The sequence below is a fragment of the Sturnus vulgaris genome, chromosome W (assembly GCF_052056855.1).
Source record: "Sturnus vulgaris isolate bStuVul1 chromosome W, bStuVul1.hap1, whole genome shotgun sequence".
NCBI classification, from domain to species: Eukaryota; Metazoa; Chordata; class Aves; order Passeriformes; family Sturnidae; genus Sturnus; species Sturnus vulgaris.
The window spans coordinates 42,600,523-42,615,970 of NC_142282.1; the positions used below are offsets into that span (position 1 = coordinate 42,600,523).

Genomic DNA, 15,448 nt, shown 5'->3' on the forward strand with positions numbered 1-15,448 from the left:
GCTAGGTCCTCGGTGGTCAATCCTAGCCAGGGTCTGACCCAATTCAATGACCCACACAGCTGGTGGAAATCCACAAGGGTTTTTGGCTTGCTGTTAATTGCCAATTTATGTGGGACAATAGTCCTGCTGGTAATTTGGAGCCCGAGATACTTCCATGGGGGCATCCTCTAAACTTTCTCCTTCTGGAGCTCAAACCCTGCAGAGATCAAAACCTCGATGACAAGATCAAGGACATACTGCAGTATGTCGTCCGTGGGGGCACAAATTAGCACGTCATCCATATAGTGCAGGATGACGGACTCCCCTGCCTTGGCGCGGACAGGAGACAGCAATGAGGCCACCTACTATTGACAGATACTGGGGCTGTTCTTCATGCCCTGAGGCAGTAACCGCCAATGGAAGCGCCTCATTGGGCCTTCCCGGTTGATGGATGGAACCGAGAAGGCAAATCGTGGTGCATCCTCGGGGTGGAGGGGAATTTGGAAAAAACAATCCTTGATATCTAGGACTGCCAGATTCCAATTTTGCGGCAGCATTGAGGATGAGGGCATACCTGGTTGCAGAGACCCCATGTCTTCTATCTTTTTATTTATTTCACGAAGGTCGTGAAGGAGTCGCCACTTGTCCTTCCCCGGCTTTTTGATGACTAAGACTGGAGAATTCCAACGGCTCCAGGTTGGCTCGATGTTACCTTTGGCTAACTGCTCCTCCACGATTTCGTTGAGCGCCTGCAATTTCTGTTTGTTAAGCGACCACTGATCTATCCATACTGGTTCATCAGATAGCCAATTCAGTTTCTGGACAGGGCGCTCCACAGTGGCCACTAAGAAAAATCCCGCGGGGTTTTCGGGATCTTAATACGAACACCCCATTGCGACATGGCATCTCTGGCCCACAGGGGAGCTTTATACTCCATAACAAAAGGGCGGACATTAGCCACCTGCCCTTCAGGTCCCTCAACTTTAATTACGCTTTTTGACTGCCGAGCCAATTGGGCCCCCCTGACTCCTTGTATTCTGCCAGCCACGGGTTGCAACTCCCAATGTGACGGCCAATTCTCAGTTGGTATAATTGTCACATCTGCTCCTGTATCGAAGAGTCCGTCGAGGTAAAAGTAGTCTTCACCCCAACGGAGTCCGCATCCAATGATTAGTTTATCCTCACCAATGACTTCCGCCCAATAGACGCAGGGATTAGCCGGTTTCGCCACGATGGTGTTGGGCACTGGAATCGCCTGCGCTACTAGTTGTTCCTTTGGCAGGAAGTATGGTGGCTGGATGTACCGTGCCAGGAGAGAGAAACGGTCCGGACACAAAATCTGCGTCTGCGGCACGATTTCAATGTCCGGAGGGGTACCCATTGTATCCCCAATCCCGACATACGTGCAGTCGAGTCCGGCGAACAAACCCGGTGATGTGGGCTTCACCGACACCAACCGCCAGTCCTGTGTTTCAAAATAAGTGTTATCTGTCAGGACCAAGCTCAGGGGAGGACGAAGAGTCCACCCTGGCGCTATTCGCTGTGTTCGGTAAATGTCGGATCCAGTGGGAATGTCACATCTGGTATTAGTATGGCCCCCCCCACCAAGGTCCCCCTTGCGGCTCGCCTCATTTTTGTTTTCACTCGCGGCAGGGTCGCACTCCCCAGTTAGTTTTTTTTTGCTTGTGTGTTTCCTCCCACCTCCCCCTGCCCCTGCCCGTTATCGATTTTATTTTTAAGAGGGCACACGTGCGCGATGTGACCAAGCTGGTTGCAGAGGAAGCAGTGCACAGGGAAAGTCTTTGCAGCTGCAGTCATTGCCGCCATCTTCACTCCTCCTCTGGTGGGAATAGGTGGCGCTGGCACAACTGCGCGCTTGACACAGGCCTCCACTATAAGCTGGAGAGACGGCTCAGGGTAGAGAGGTAGAGATGTTATAACCTGTTTACATGCATTGTTAGCGTTTAACTTTATCATTTCCATCATTAGTTCTTCTAGGGTGTCCTGGTTTTTCACTTGCTTTTTAATTTCTATCTTTAGCCTCTCCACGAACTCAATGATAGGTTCCGCCGGCCCCTGTTTGATGGAGGCATAGTGGACACGGGGCTCGGTGGTCGGCATCACCATGAATGCCTTCTCGGCAGCAGCTTGAATTTTTAAGATCACAGGCTTTGGGATTTTTTTCTGCCTGTGCTTCTGCCTGGGACCACTGCCCTTCGCCTCACAAATGATCCATCGTGATTGGTTTTTTGTCTGCGTCGATGGCACACTCGGGGGTCTATAAGAGCTCAGGCAGGAGTTCCCCTAGCATCCTTTTCCATGTGTCCTCCCACAATCTGTACTCAATTGATAGGAGGAGACATTTAAACAATCCTTTCAAGTCGCTAGGGACCAAGATATTGGAGGAGAAAGTAGCTTCCAGTAAGCCTTTAAAATATTCGCTCTTTCTCCCAAACTCCTTCTGTGCCCTACAGAGCTCCTTTTTATGGGAGTATTCAAATGGCCGCCAATTTGGAATACCCCTTTGCCAAGAATAAAAAACCGGAGAGGCAATGAGTGTGGTCTCCGGTTCCGGGTTGCGATCCCCTGGCCTGTCACTTCCGGTTTCCGGAGCGTGGGAACCGGAAGGAGGGGCCTGGGAATCGGAAGTCGGAAGCGGAGGGGCAGGACCGCTTACCGAGGAGGAGCCAGAACACTGGCAACATTCATGGTGATGGGTGGGACCTGTTGAGCTCAGGGGCCGCCTCTCTGGGGGTGGAGTAAGAGGAGGAGTTTTAGTAGGAGGAGGAGGAGGAGCCTGGGGAGGAGGAACACCCCTCCCGTGGGAGGAGACAGGGGCAGGACTTGGGGAAGGAGGCGGGAACAGAAAGGGGTTGGGACACGGTGTAGGGGGCAGAGCAACAGTCGGAGGAGGGTACGGAAAATGAGGAAGGGATTCTGGGAAGTAAAAGGAGCCAGAGCACAAGGGACCGGACACGCTTTGGAGTCCAGGAGGCTATTTTGTGGGTCCGGGGGGGATGACTGGAATCTGACTGTCTTTGGGGTTTTTGGGGTAGAGCCTGGGGGAGGAGCGGGAGAGGGTTTCGGGGTACATTTACAAACTTTACAACTCTTTAAAACAGGTTTCAGGGTAGAACTCGGGGTGCAACTGGGAGAGACGGAACTGGGGGAAGAGGGATTAGGGGAAGGCTCCCTGACGGCTGGCGCCTTGCCGCCCGGGCTAGGGTATCGGGAGGACCGAGAGGGGCCAGGCGAGCAGCGGCTGGTCTCCCTGGCCGGGCAGGTGTGCAATCGTTGCCGAGCTGCCCGTCTCGGATCCCCCGATGCAGGGGAAGAGGGATTGGAATGAGGGTTAGGAGAGGGGGGAACAACTGGGGGAACCCGGGATGGCTTGCTTCCTTTCCCCCCCCTCTCCTGGCGGGGCGCGCGCTCCCCGCCTTTTCTTTTACAGCTGTAGGAATTTGAATGTATAAACTGAAAAGCCGATCCACGGAGGTGTCGTCCTGATTGCTCAACACCATGAGCCTTTGTCCTACTAGTTCCCAAAATTGGACCGACTCCATTTGCTGGGGTCACACCCCGGGGAATTGGGAAGCAAGCCATTTTATGAACATCTTTAACGAACCCCGTGAAAACATTTTTTTCCCTCCCTCCAGGGTACCCACAATTTGGAAAAACATCTCCCGCTGCTGTGTGGACAGCTTTGGGCCCATTATGGTGTGCCTCGTACCCACACAGCAGAACTCACTCTCCCACTGCAGCAAAAGAAAACTGAAACAACTGAGAATAAAGTTCCCAGGGCCAGTGAGTCCCCCACCCTCAGGGACTAAAGGAAGGGGTGTTTTTATGGGCCCCCACACCTAGGGCTGCACACCCCACCCCGCCTAATGGTAAGCCCCCCTGCACCCTGTTGGGGGATACTTACCGCCTCCGTTGGCCTCTGGAACAGGAGCGGCAAGAGGAGGCCCCTCCCTCGAAAGTGGTCCTCCGGGCGCAGAGGTTTGCCACCTTCTCCCCGGGAGCGCTGCCGACCTGGCCGGATCCGACCTGGGTAGTCGATGCCCAATGCCTCTGATCCTCAGATCTTCGAGGCTCTTCATGGGGTCACCGGCGAAGTGGCCCTGCGGTGAACGCCAAACTGACGTTTCTTCCACCCACTGCCCACCTCACCTGGGCTACCGGCTAGCTCCGGGAAGCCTGCGTTGGTGAGTGGACCCTCCCCGGCACCACTCTGGGAGCCGCAGAAGAGGCGTAGCAACAGCTACGCCTGGGCGAGTCGTCAGGGAGGTACAAAGAGGCGCAGTAGAGACCTTTTACGGTTCTGGGGGAAGGGATTTATTGAAGGAAGAGGTAACAGGTCAGGAGGTTGGGAGAGGGAACCGCAAAAGGCAGTTTGAGGGGTTCTACACAGGCTTAAGTACGGGGGAGGAGCAAGGGGAGGGCCAGTAACGGTTAACGGGGGGAGGTACAGAAGGTGGGGAAAGGGGTACATTGAGCCAATAAGGCAAACCGAGGGTGGGGATACATACAATATAACCAATCATGAATACAAAAGGGAATGCTTGACACAGAAACTTCAAGAACAAAGGGAGGGGCTACAAAGGATTGACATCCAGTGGGGCAGGGTTTAGGGTGAGGGACAGGGAAGGTTACAGATAAAGGGGAGGGGTTTAGGATGACTGACTAGGGAAAAGGTGGGAAAGGAAAAAACATTATGTACTTAGGGGAAAAAAACTGGGACCAGCCATCAACACAGAAGGAATGTTAACATTAAACAACGCAACACAACAGATGTACGTTTCTTTTATTTGATGACGTATATTTTCATTACTCCTTGGGATTAGTCTGTTCTTCCTGTGCTCCCACCTGCAATGCTTTTTTCTCCGTGGTAGGTTATTGATGTCACCTTAGAAAGAGGTCCATAGTGTGACAAAACACTCCAAAGAAACAGTTTGGTGTGGAAGAGTTTCATGTGGAAGTGTTTATAATTCTTGTGTTTATTATTTGTAATATAAATAGATTATATTTTTATGATCATTTCTATCTGAAATACATATGATAGCGATGAATGATGTATGGCCCAGACTGCTTAAGATCAGACTTTAGGAATAGCTGGAAATGATCTCCCAAATGTCTTCCAATCTTTTCTATACATAAAAAAAGTCGGGCAGTTGTTTCTAAAGGGATAAATTATATAATGTGATTTGGTGCTTTGTGGTGCCAGAATAAACAGAAGTTTTGATAATCCGCATTCTTATCAGTTTACTTGGAGACTGATTTTTTTTACTCTCCAGATACAAGACGCCATGTTGGATACCAGTCGTAAAATTCCAGGCAGCCTTTTATCATGTTGCATATCCTCTTACTCATTCATTTCACCTTCCAGCAGTTTAGAAAGAAATTGTTCACTTGAATGTTTTTCTTTGGAGTGATTTTAAGGAGACGGCTAAATGGCCATAATCCAGGTAGAAACATAAAAACAAGGGTGTGCTATAAAGACAGGACTTCTTAATGCAAAGAGCCCTCTGAAATTCAAAATACCTGCTATAAAATTAAAAATGTAATCTTTGACTTTTAGATGGGAATTTCTACTCTTCAGTTTCATTCTGTCAGGTGCATTTTTGCTAACTGCTTGATTCACGCTGAATGGACAGACCTGTCTTATTCTTGGTATGGCAACAGTGATAGACATCACTGCTGCTTTCTGTAGAAAGTGGCTGCAAGTTGCTATCAGGAGATCTTGTGCAGGTCTAGAGTCTGACTGGATGTGAGGTTCTCATTGTTTCAATAACCAACTTGGGGTGGCAGTGTCAGAGGTGTTCATTATCTAGGAAGATTTTCATAGGCGATGAGTTTTGCTGAGGTAGCTTTCTCTTCTGGGTGTAGAATATATGTGCATAATTAACTTCCTTGAATCCTAAATAGTTGGGGAGATTTTAGTATCTAAGAAACCATTTTTATTAGCTTTTATATGTGGCCTTAGATGATGAAAGTGATCTGGATACAATTTTAGAAAAAAGGAAAATGCTGAGCTGTGAGGAAGAGCTGAAGGAGAATTTGGAGAAGACCCTTTCTTCTTGAGATCATATTAGAAAAAGGTATGAATTTTTTATCGACAAATTAAAAGGTAGAGCATCTTTGAACATTGGTTGTACTACTTAGGCCTTGTTTTAATGCTGTTGTGTGAAGGTATGGAAAAAGTGTGCTTTTCACTTCATGTAACAATATAGAATAAAGTCGCTACTGAACAAGGTTAAGGCAAATAATGCCCACGGTTCAGGAATGGGACAAAGGAAGACTGCTATCATTCAAAAACCATAGCACATCAGTATTATGGTGCATACCATCACATCCATGTCTTATTCAGAAGGTTAAAGTAGTAGCGCAGATTCTTGGATCACCGGAATCAGAAGTTGGTCTGCACCATCATCTCTTCACTCATAGATTTGATCTCATTCAAAGTTCTAGGAACTCAGACGTTTAAGATAGCCAAGCACTTGCAACTTTAAAAACCATCTAAAAATTGGTACAATACCGCTCTCCTTCCTGAAGATCTTAGCAGCAGCTCTGAAGCCATAGAGGAAGCAGAACTGTTCACACACCCAGGAGGTCTTTCCTACCTGCTCGATCAGAGGCACATTAGAAGAGCAGTATGGACCTGAGGGGCAGATGCACATACCTTCACACACCTCGCAGTGGCACTGTGGTTAGAGCTGGAGGTTTGATACTCTTCCTAATAATTTGAGCCTTTAAAACAAAGCCAGAGGTAACAGACCAAGTGAAAATACAGTGCCAGGTGGCGGAAAGAGAATGTTACCTATCTGAACTCCTACAAAAATTCCCCATCATTCTCTTTGTTTAGGAGACCAAGCCAATGTCCGTGTAAATGAAAACAAGTGTGAATATTGATTTTTCTTGAATCAAGACTCAGCTTTATGTCCAAGTCAAAGGCCAATAAACCAGAACGGCTCCACTGAGCCCAGTGCAGAACTAACATGGAAGACAGTAATTTGACCTCTTATGTAAGCAGTATTGGAATGGTTCCCCAACCAAAAGGAAGGATGTCAAATGCTTCTTTGGAAATATTTTAACTTCTGTGCATTTCTTTCTTTGTAATGAACTAATCTCTAACAAGCCAGGACGTGATTGTGTTCAGTAGAAACAGATCAATGGCAACATTTAGCCTAAAGGTTTTATGAGATTGATCAGGAAGTTCGATTTAGATTTAAAGGCACTGTAGTCATATTTAATTTTATTTCTCTCTGTACCTGAGTCACTTAAACAGGGACCTTCAATTGGACAGGAACGGGACACTGAAGCAAATTGTAATAGATGATGAAATGGCTTACCCTGAAGCATTTTGTGGGAATTGATTCCTTCTAGGTATCCATCAGCCAGCATTTTAGGGGGAAGGAAATCTTCAAACAGGTAAAACAAAAATTCCTGTTGGTTTAAAACCTGACTGCTATATTAATTTTTCACTTTTGAGAAAATTTTCATGACCTTTAAAATTCAGACTATATCAAGTATTGTTTCAGCCATTGAAGAAGGTGCTTTTGATAGAGATAGGAGGGAAACCAAAACATTTCTCAGAGCCGCACTTTGAACTCTGTCCTTGTTACAAATGGCACTTGAGCAAATTCATTTGCCTATGGAAAAGAAAACGGCAAGGTAACAGGCTTATCATTACGGATTTGAGTGTTCCAGGTTCTTTAGATAGTAAGTGATCTATTCAAGATGATCTCTTACTGAAATAGATCCATTTTGAGAAGGGCTATGGATTTCTTAGAAGAAAGCAAATCCCTTTGTTAAAACGGTGCGGGGGGTGTTTTTGGTTGTTGTTTAGCTTTTAGAACTTGCAAGGCACAATGGACTTCATAGTTCGAGATCCAAATAAGACCACGACATTCCAAGCAAGTGTTTCTTTTTTGGTTGTTTTTCAATCTGTCTATCTTTGGATTGTAACCAGAAGAACTGTGCTTGAACTGGAAAGAAGTAACGGAGGTTTCAGAAGTGGAACATATGGTGGAACAGTAAGCTGAGAGCATTGTGCAAGGAGAGGAAAGAGGGGAAAATGGTAAGAGTTTCCTGAGTCGGAAGGGACCCCTAGGGATCGTCAAAGTCCAACTCCTGGCCCTGCACAGACACTCCAAGAGTCCCACCCTCTGCATCCCTGAGAGCATTGGCCAAACGCTCCTGGATCTCTGGCAGCCTTGGGGATGTGCCCATTGCCTGGAGAACCTATTCAGTGCCTGACCAGACTCTGAGGAAAAAAACCTTTCCCTGATAGCCAGCCTAATCGTCCCCTGACACAGCTCCTGGCATTCCCTTGGCTCCTGTTCCTGGTCGCAGAGAGCAGAGAGCAAAGCTGTCCCTGTGCTGCCCTTGAGAGGAGCTGAGAGGTGCCAAGTGAGGTGTGAGCTCAGTGTCCTCTCTGCAGCTGAACCAAATGCCCTCAGCCACTCTTTGTATGGCTTCCCCTCCAGCCCCTTCGCTATCTCTGTGTCCCTCCTTTGGACATTTCTCCAATAGCCTGAGGTTTTTCTGACGTTGTGGCATCTAAAATTGCCCCCAGGGCTTGAAGAGAGCGCAGTCCCAGCCCAGAGCAGAGCAGGACAATCACCTCTCTCGAGGGAGCGGTGCCACAAGTTAGGGACAGTTGTCAAAAATCAGCTGGAGAAACAAATCTAACAGAGAAACAGGTGATCTTGGCACAGGAAATGGAAGAAACAGAGGAAGAAGAAGATGAGGAGAGGATTCCTTGTAAAAGTGAAGAAAATAAGCATGGAGAACAGGGACTAAGCATTATGCAGGTAAGTGAGCAAGAGAATAAGCTTGAAAGTGAAGGCAGTTTTGTCCAAAAGAAGGAGGAATAGGAAGTTTTTTGCTGAGAATGAATAGAAAGTTTTTTTCCATTTAGTTTGTATATGAAGCACTCAGGGCTCTGAATCATGGTTTTAAAAAGTTAAGGTTTTTGCTAAGATTAGAAGTAGTTTCCATGGCCAAGATGTAAGTTAGGCAGGTAAATGGTACGTGTCCTGATTTTGAGCCGCCAATCCGAATAAACTTATCTTTCTTGTTGTGAGACAGAACCAGGAGCAAAAGAGCAAGGCAGGCCTAAAACTTGAGAGAGGATAAAAGAAAATTTATTAACTACACAAACAAAAGAGAGAGAAAAAAAATTTCAGAATAAGATTTTTTAGATCACTCCTTCCCTCCCTCTCCCAATCTTCATAACAACAAAACAAACATATAACAAATACTTCGGTCAGTGCCCAATTTAGTCTTTCTCAGTTCACTTCTGGAGAGAGAAGCTTCTTCTTGTTGAAGTTGTAGGGATTTTTCTCACAAGAAGGAAAAAAAACAGTTCTCTTGTGGTTTTATCTTTCACGATTTGCATCCGCCCGGGAACCTGCAACCGTGACGCTCCTCCCAACTCTACAGCCGTCCCAAAGTTTTAGATGTGGGCCATGTCTGTCTCATGGGGTATTACTTTTAAGAATGAAATGTTCAACCGCAAAGATTCTCTCTGTCTCCTTTTTCTCTGCTCAGGCTTCATCTCTAGAAAACCAAAATCCCCTTCTTTTCTCAGGACAGAAATTCTCAACACAGGTGCTCTTAGTCAAATCACCTATTAAATGGAACATTTCCATCCCCCCATGTCTCTTTCCATGGTTTATAGGAATATTGAGTACATCAGTTCATTCCTACAATTTCACAAAAAGATTTTCAGCCATTTCAGCATCTTCTCATTCTCCTTCCATCTTAAAAACTTAGCTCTTACATCACTGAGTTCAGAAATCTTCTTATTCCCTTTCATATTCAAAGGAAAGGCTGGAGGCTTTGCAAATCTTATCTGAGCACTAAAGAGTTAAAGTTTAACACAACTACTAAAGTTGGGCCAGGCTCAGGCCGTGCTGGGGGGGGCAGCTGAGGTGTTAATCAGCCTTTCTGGGGCTGGGCTGCAGCCCCACACTGCTCATGGCCACCCGGGCAGGCCCAGCCCGTCCGGCAGCAGCAAGAGTCGGCCTCCCCCCACACCAGAGCCGCAGGCCCATGGAGGAGGAAGCCGTGAAGGTCTTATCACACAACATTTTCTCCCCCCGGCCATCGGGTCCCCCTCGTTGGCAAACGGGGCCCAAGCGGCCTCCCGAGCCTCCCCCCCCCCCCCCCCCCGCATGGGGGAGAGGGAAGCTCGGGTTGATGTTACCTGCTCAGCCGCCGGAAGACAAAGAGGGTCAGTTCCGGATTACCTTCCTCAAAATGTGTGTTCACGGAGCGAACTAACTTTCTCTAATTGGCTGTTGCGCGTATCCCAACCCCCACAGAGGAAATTCGCTTAGGAAGAATCTCTTCTGAGTTTCTTCTTCCTAAGTCAACCTATCACAGTAGGTTAATAATTACTAGATGCTTAGGCTAGAGCTAATTGGTATAATTATCTGCTATTATAAATTTACGTACAGAAGAACGTAAAATAAGTAAACTGCTAACCATGAAGCACGGAGCCTTGGATCGTGCCAGAGGGTCACTGAGACCTGATGAAGACTCTCCTGACTTCATCCTTCGAGACCACTGACCCATTTTGAGACCACCCACCCAATTCAAGAGAAGAGCTGTGCACGCGTGAAGGACTAATGGGCTCGTTTTAATATGGGATGGGAATGGGAGGTGCTGGGGTTATGCATATGTATTGTATGTAAGATCTTGGGGAATAAATAGATGGCAAAGAACCTTGTTCAGGGCCGTCACGCCTTTCGGAGGTGACTCCTGTGCCTCCCGCCGGTGAATAAACATACCACTTTCTAACTTTAATTAGTTAGAGGGTCTTTGTCCATGATTATACCGGGTTTTTTAAATGATTCGTTTGGCGAGCCAGGCCAGGAGGAGGCTCTGCTCGGCTGTGAGACCAGCCTGGGTAGTGGACCCCTCGGGGCGCCCCCGGGATATTCCTGGAAGACAGGGCTCCGCTGCCCGAACTGTTCATCCAGCAGCAGACAAGGACTCCTGACTTCCAAATCTCCAGACAAAAGGGTATGTTTAAAAATTGAAACAATTTAACTTGTGATCTGTAAGGCATACGCGTGGTCGGGTAAGGCCGTTGGTAAGTCGTGGGAGACGTCCCTCGCACAACTTGTGCCTCTGTGTGCTTGCAAGACTTGTTTGGTATTTGCTTGTACTTGGTTGCCAGCAGAGAATCTTGTTATACCGAGCCGAAAGGGCTCGGTCTGTAGTTGCTGGCAGTAGATTTTGCCATTTGTTGTGCCGTAGAGGGCTTTGTTCACTAGCATTGTGGGGCTAGCACTTGTAAAGGAAAAATCCTGGTGTATGGTCGTTGAACTGTGTGAGTATGTCCTGATTGTGAGAGTGGTTGAGAGAGAGCTTGTTGAGATGTGCTATTAGCACAAAGTGAGTGGGAGTTTGGACCCGTGGTTCCGTTCTCGGGCGACTGAAACGGCTGGGGAAAAACGAAGCAAGTGGGGTGCATGAAATCCTTAAAAACTCCCTCCCTGCTGTGACTGTGGTGTGTGTGCTCTGGTTACCAAAGACACTATTCACTATAACTGTATTTCTGAGGCAATAGTGCCTTTTGACTTGTGCAAAAAGTTATAAGGGAAGCACAGCCTGAGTGAAAGAGTTTATTAGGAAATGAGACATGAATACTAGTGAAGTAAATGGAAGACAAAAGACAGGACCAGTTTGGGAAGGAAAAAGTCCTTGACAAGAGTTTAGTTATGATTTTAAGTACCGAGGCTGTGTTTGTAGATTGTTGAAATCAGAATAAGAGCAGTGTCAGTTTAAGGATCCAATCTAACCAGATGAATAGAAAGAATTCCTTTACCTCAGTGGTTTGGGCTTGACCCATAGGAGTTTGTGAATTCAGTAAACTAGTGGACAGATAGGAGAAATAAGAAAACATATTTTAAAAGTTTACATCAGACATCTGCTGGAGGACTTGTGGCTTTGGATTGGGAGCAACAAGCTGTGGAAAATTTAGAAAGTTAAGAAAGAGTGAATGAAATAGCTTGTATTTGTAAGAATTTTCCTGCAGTTTTTGGTGCATCTAGAGGTTGGCCTTGTGCCTGGGTGCTATTACTATCGTTCTTCTGCTAACCAGCACAGTAAATGTAAACAACAGCTCCTTGATCGAGCTGATAAGTGGAAAGTTACATTTAGTACCTGAGCTGTGGGCTGTAAGAAATGTCTAGGGAAAGGACTGACTTTTCACTTGCTGAGTGAAAAGCAGGACAAGAAGCAATGGACAAGATAATAAGAATTAAAGCAGAGTACCAGTTTTGTTAAGGAGGGATGACGGGAACTAACCAGAGTAAAGAGATCCCTAAAACTTGTCCTTTGGGGTGCGTTTTGGCACATTGGAAGGAGCTAGTGGGGTATGGAGACTCAGAGAACCAAAAGACCCTTGTAAAGTTTTGTACACAATGGTGGCCACTTTATAAACTTGAGGGGGGGGCCAGGTGGCCCTCAGTTGGATATTTACATTATGAAACTTTGTTACAGCTTCTGTTATTTTTCAGACACAGAAATGGGAGGAGTTGACTTACTCTGACTGTTTTGGTTTTTTGGTTTTTTTTCTCCTGAATCACCTTGAGTGGCAGAAAGATTGTGGACTCAGAGCCCCCTCTGACCCCTTGGTATTGGTCTTAGAAAAAGACAACGAGGCTAAGTTAAAATAATGTTGTAGTACATGCTCCATAAACCAACACTGCACACACCCTGATAAGGTGTATCCAGCTAACCCTCTGGAATAATAATTGGGGAATTTGTTTGAACCACCCGCTAAAAGGCAAAGCGGGGTGAGAGGGGAAGCAAATTTGAGACGGTTATTAACCTCAACTCCTGCTTTACCTTCTACTTCTGAAAAAAAGCCAGCTCGCGTTACTTCAGCTCCTATTCCCTCATTCCACCTCCTGAAATTTCTATGTCCCATCCCCCACTCCAGTCCCATTCCACCTCCTGAGATTTCTTCTCCTATCCAGACTCCAGCCTATGTTCCATCCCCCACTCTAGTTAAAGCAATTTCTATTTCAACTCCAGTATCCAGAAGGAAGAAAAGGTGATGATCAAAGAAGAGGAGATTGAAAAGAGGAATGGAGCAGAGGATCTTACCCTAGGAGATCCTCTGGTTATAATAAAAGTAGGGAAAAAAGAAAAAAAAAATTGATAAACACAGGAGCAACATATTGGATGTTAAATAAAGCCTTAATACCAATAACAGATGATTATGTCATGGTAAAGGGGGCAACTGGCCAATCTGAAAGGGCTTATTTTTGTAGCCCATTGAAATATAAGTTTGGGAAACAATGGGGAATTCACAGGTTTTTATATATGCCCAATGCTCCATTAGCACTTTTGGGTAAGAATCTATTGGAACTATTAAAAACAAAAATAATATTCAAAAATGGGGAAATTAGTTTGGAGGTAAATGATCAGCAATACGTGGAACTGTTAAATGTAATGCTAATAACCAAAGATATTGTGGCTGAAAACAAAGAAAAATTATTAAGAAAATAATAGATCAGCTGCTCCCTGGGGTGTGGGCCTCCAATATACCAGCGAGAGCAAAGAATGCTCTACCAGTACAAATCTGGCTTAAAGAAGGAAAACAACCAGTTAAAATTAGACAATACCCCTTAAAAAAGGAAAGTAGGGAAGGGATTAGTCCAGTAATTAAGAACTTTTTGCAAATAGGACTACTAAAAAAATGTCAATCTGATTTTAATACTCCTATTTTGTCCGTAAAAAAGCCCGATGGATCATACAGGTTAGTACAAGATTTGCGAGCTGTTACCAGCGGTAGCCAACCCCTACACCTTGTTAACTCGTTTAACATCCAAACTAACCTGGTTTACTGTTTTAGATTTAAAGGATGCTTTTTTTTGCCTTCCTCTCCATGAAACCAGCCAGAAAATTTTTGCATTTGAATGGGAAAATCCCAAAACTGGAGGTAAAACTCAGCTCACATGGTGTGTACTACCCCAGGAGTTCAAGAATTCCCCTACCATATTTGGAGAAGAGCTGGCAAAAGATCTAGAATCCTGGGAAGCTCCATCAAGAGAAGGACAGCTGTTACAGTATGTGGAGGACCTCCTGATAGCTAGCAAAACTCAAGAAGCATGTATGGAGTGGACGGTAAACCTCCTAAATTTTTTGGGGTCTACAGGGGTATCGAGTATCCCAGAAGAAAGCCCAGATGGTGAGACGAACAGTTGTCTATCCGGGCTATGAGATTAGTGCTGGACAAAGAATCTTGGGACGGGATTGCAAGGAAACAATATGCCAGACCCCAAAACCCCAAACAGTGAAAGAACTGAGAACCTTCTTGGGCATGACAGGGTGGTGCAGACTGTGGATTTACAATTATGGGCTGTTAGTCAAACCCCTATATACCTTGATTATGGAAGGAAGCAGAGATCTCCAACGGATGAAAGAAGCAACATGAGCCTTTGACCAACTAAAGAAGGCTCTCATGTCAGCTCCAGCCCTGGGACTTCCAGATGTGAGTAAACCATTCTTTCTGTTTTCTCACAAAAAGCAGGGGATTGCTCTGGGAATACCAGCACAAGACCTGGGCCCGTACTGGAGGGCAGTCGCCTACCTCTCCAAACAGCTGGACACGGCAGCCAAGGGGTGGTCAGGGTGCCTCAGAGCTGTTGCAGCAGTAGGAGGCACACAAATTCACCCTAGGCCAGAAGCTGCAGTCCTGGAGGTGAAAGGAAGACATTGGCTTTCCCCACAAAGATTTCTAAAGTACCAGGCCATACTAGTAGAACAAGATGATGTTGAAATTGTGGTAACTAACACTGTCAATCCAGCTTCTTTCCTCAGCGGGAGTATGGGAGAACCAGTGATCCATGACTGCCGGGAGACCATTGAAGCCACTTACTCCAGTCGCCTGGATCTGAAGGACACCCCTCTCGAGGACGCTGCAACTTGGTTCACTGATGGGAGCATCTACATCATCAGTGGAAAAAGATATGCTGGGTATGCGGATACCACAATAGAGAGGTGATAGAGTCTGGACCATTGCCAACAAACACCTCTGCACAGAAGGCTGAAATAATCACTTTAACCCAGGCCTTAGAGCTAGCTAAAAGAAAAGAAATCAACATGTATACACCAAAAAGTGAGCTCTGAATTGGAAAAAGGAAATGAGCTGGTGGAGAGAAAGGCAAAAGAAACAGCTAAAGGTAAGGTAATTATTAAAACAATTGAGGCAGCTTTAATTCTAGATGGGCAAATTTCTATGGAAGGTAAGCCAAGATACAATAAAAGGGACAAAAAGCTCATTAGAGAAGAAAACAGGACTTATAACCAAGAGGGGTGGGCTATTACAGACAGAGGAAAAGGTAGGCTTGTGATCCCCTCTTACATGTTATGGTTATTAGTGAAAAAGGACCATGAGAAAACACATTGGGGAATTGATGCTCTGCACAATTATTTGAAAGATCAA

At 46.0% G+C, this 15,448-nt stretch overlaps 1 protein-coding gene across 1 annotated transcript in view; it reads right to left on the reverse strand.

Annotated features, from left to right (window-relative positions):
* Positions 1-2,200: 2,200 nt before the first annotated feature.
* Positions 2,201-15,448, reverse strand: part of LOC148220194 (endogenous retrovirus group K member 8 Gag polyprotein-like) — a 46,103-nt gene continuing 32,855 nt past the window's right edge. The window contains exon 4 of the mRNA XM_088155798.1: positions 2,201-2,257. Coding sequence (XP_088011924.1) covers positions 2,201-2,257 — 57 coding nt within the window. The remainder of the gene's footprint in view (positions 2,258-15,448) is intronic.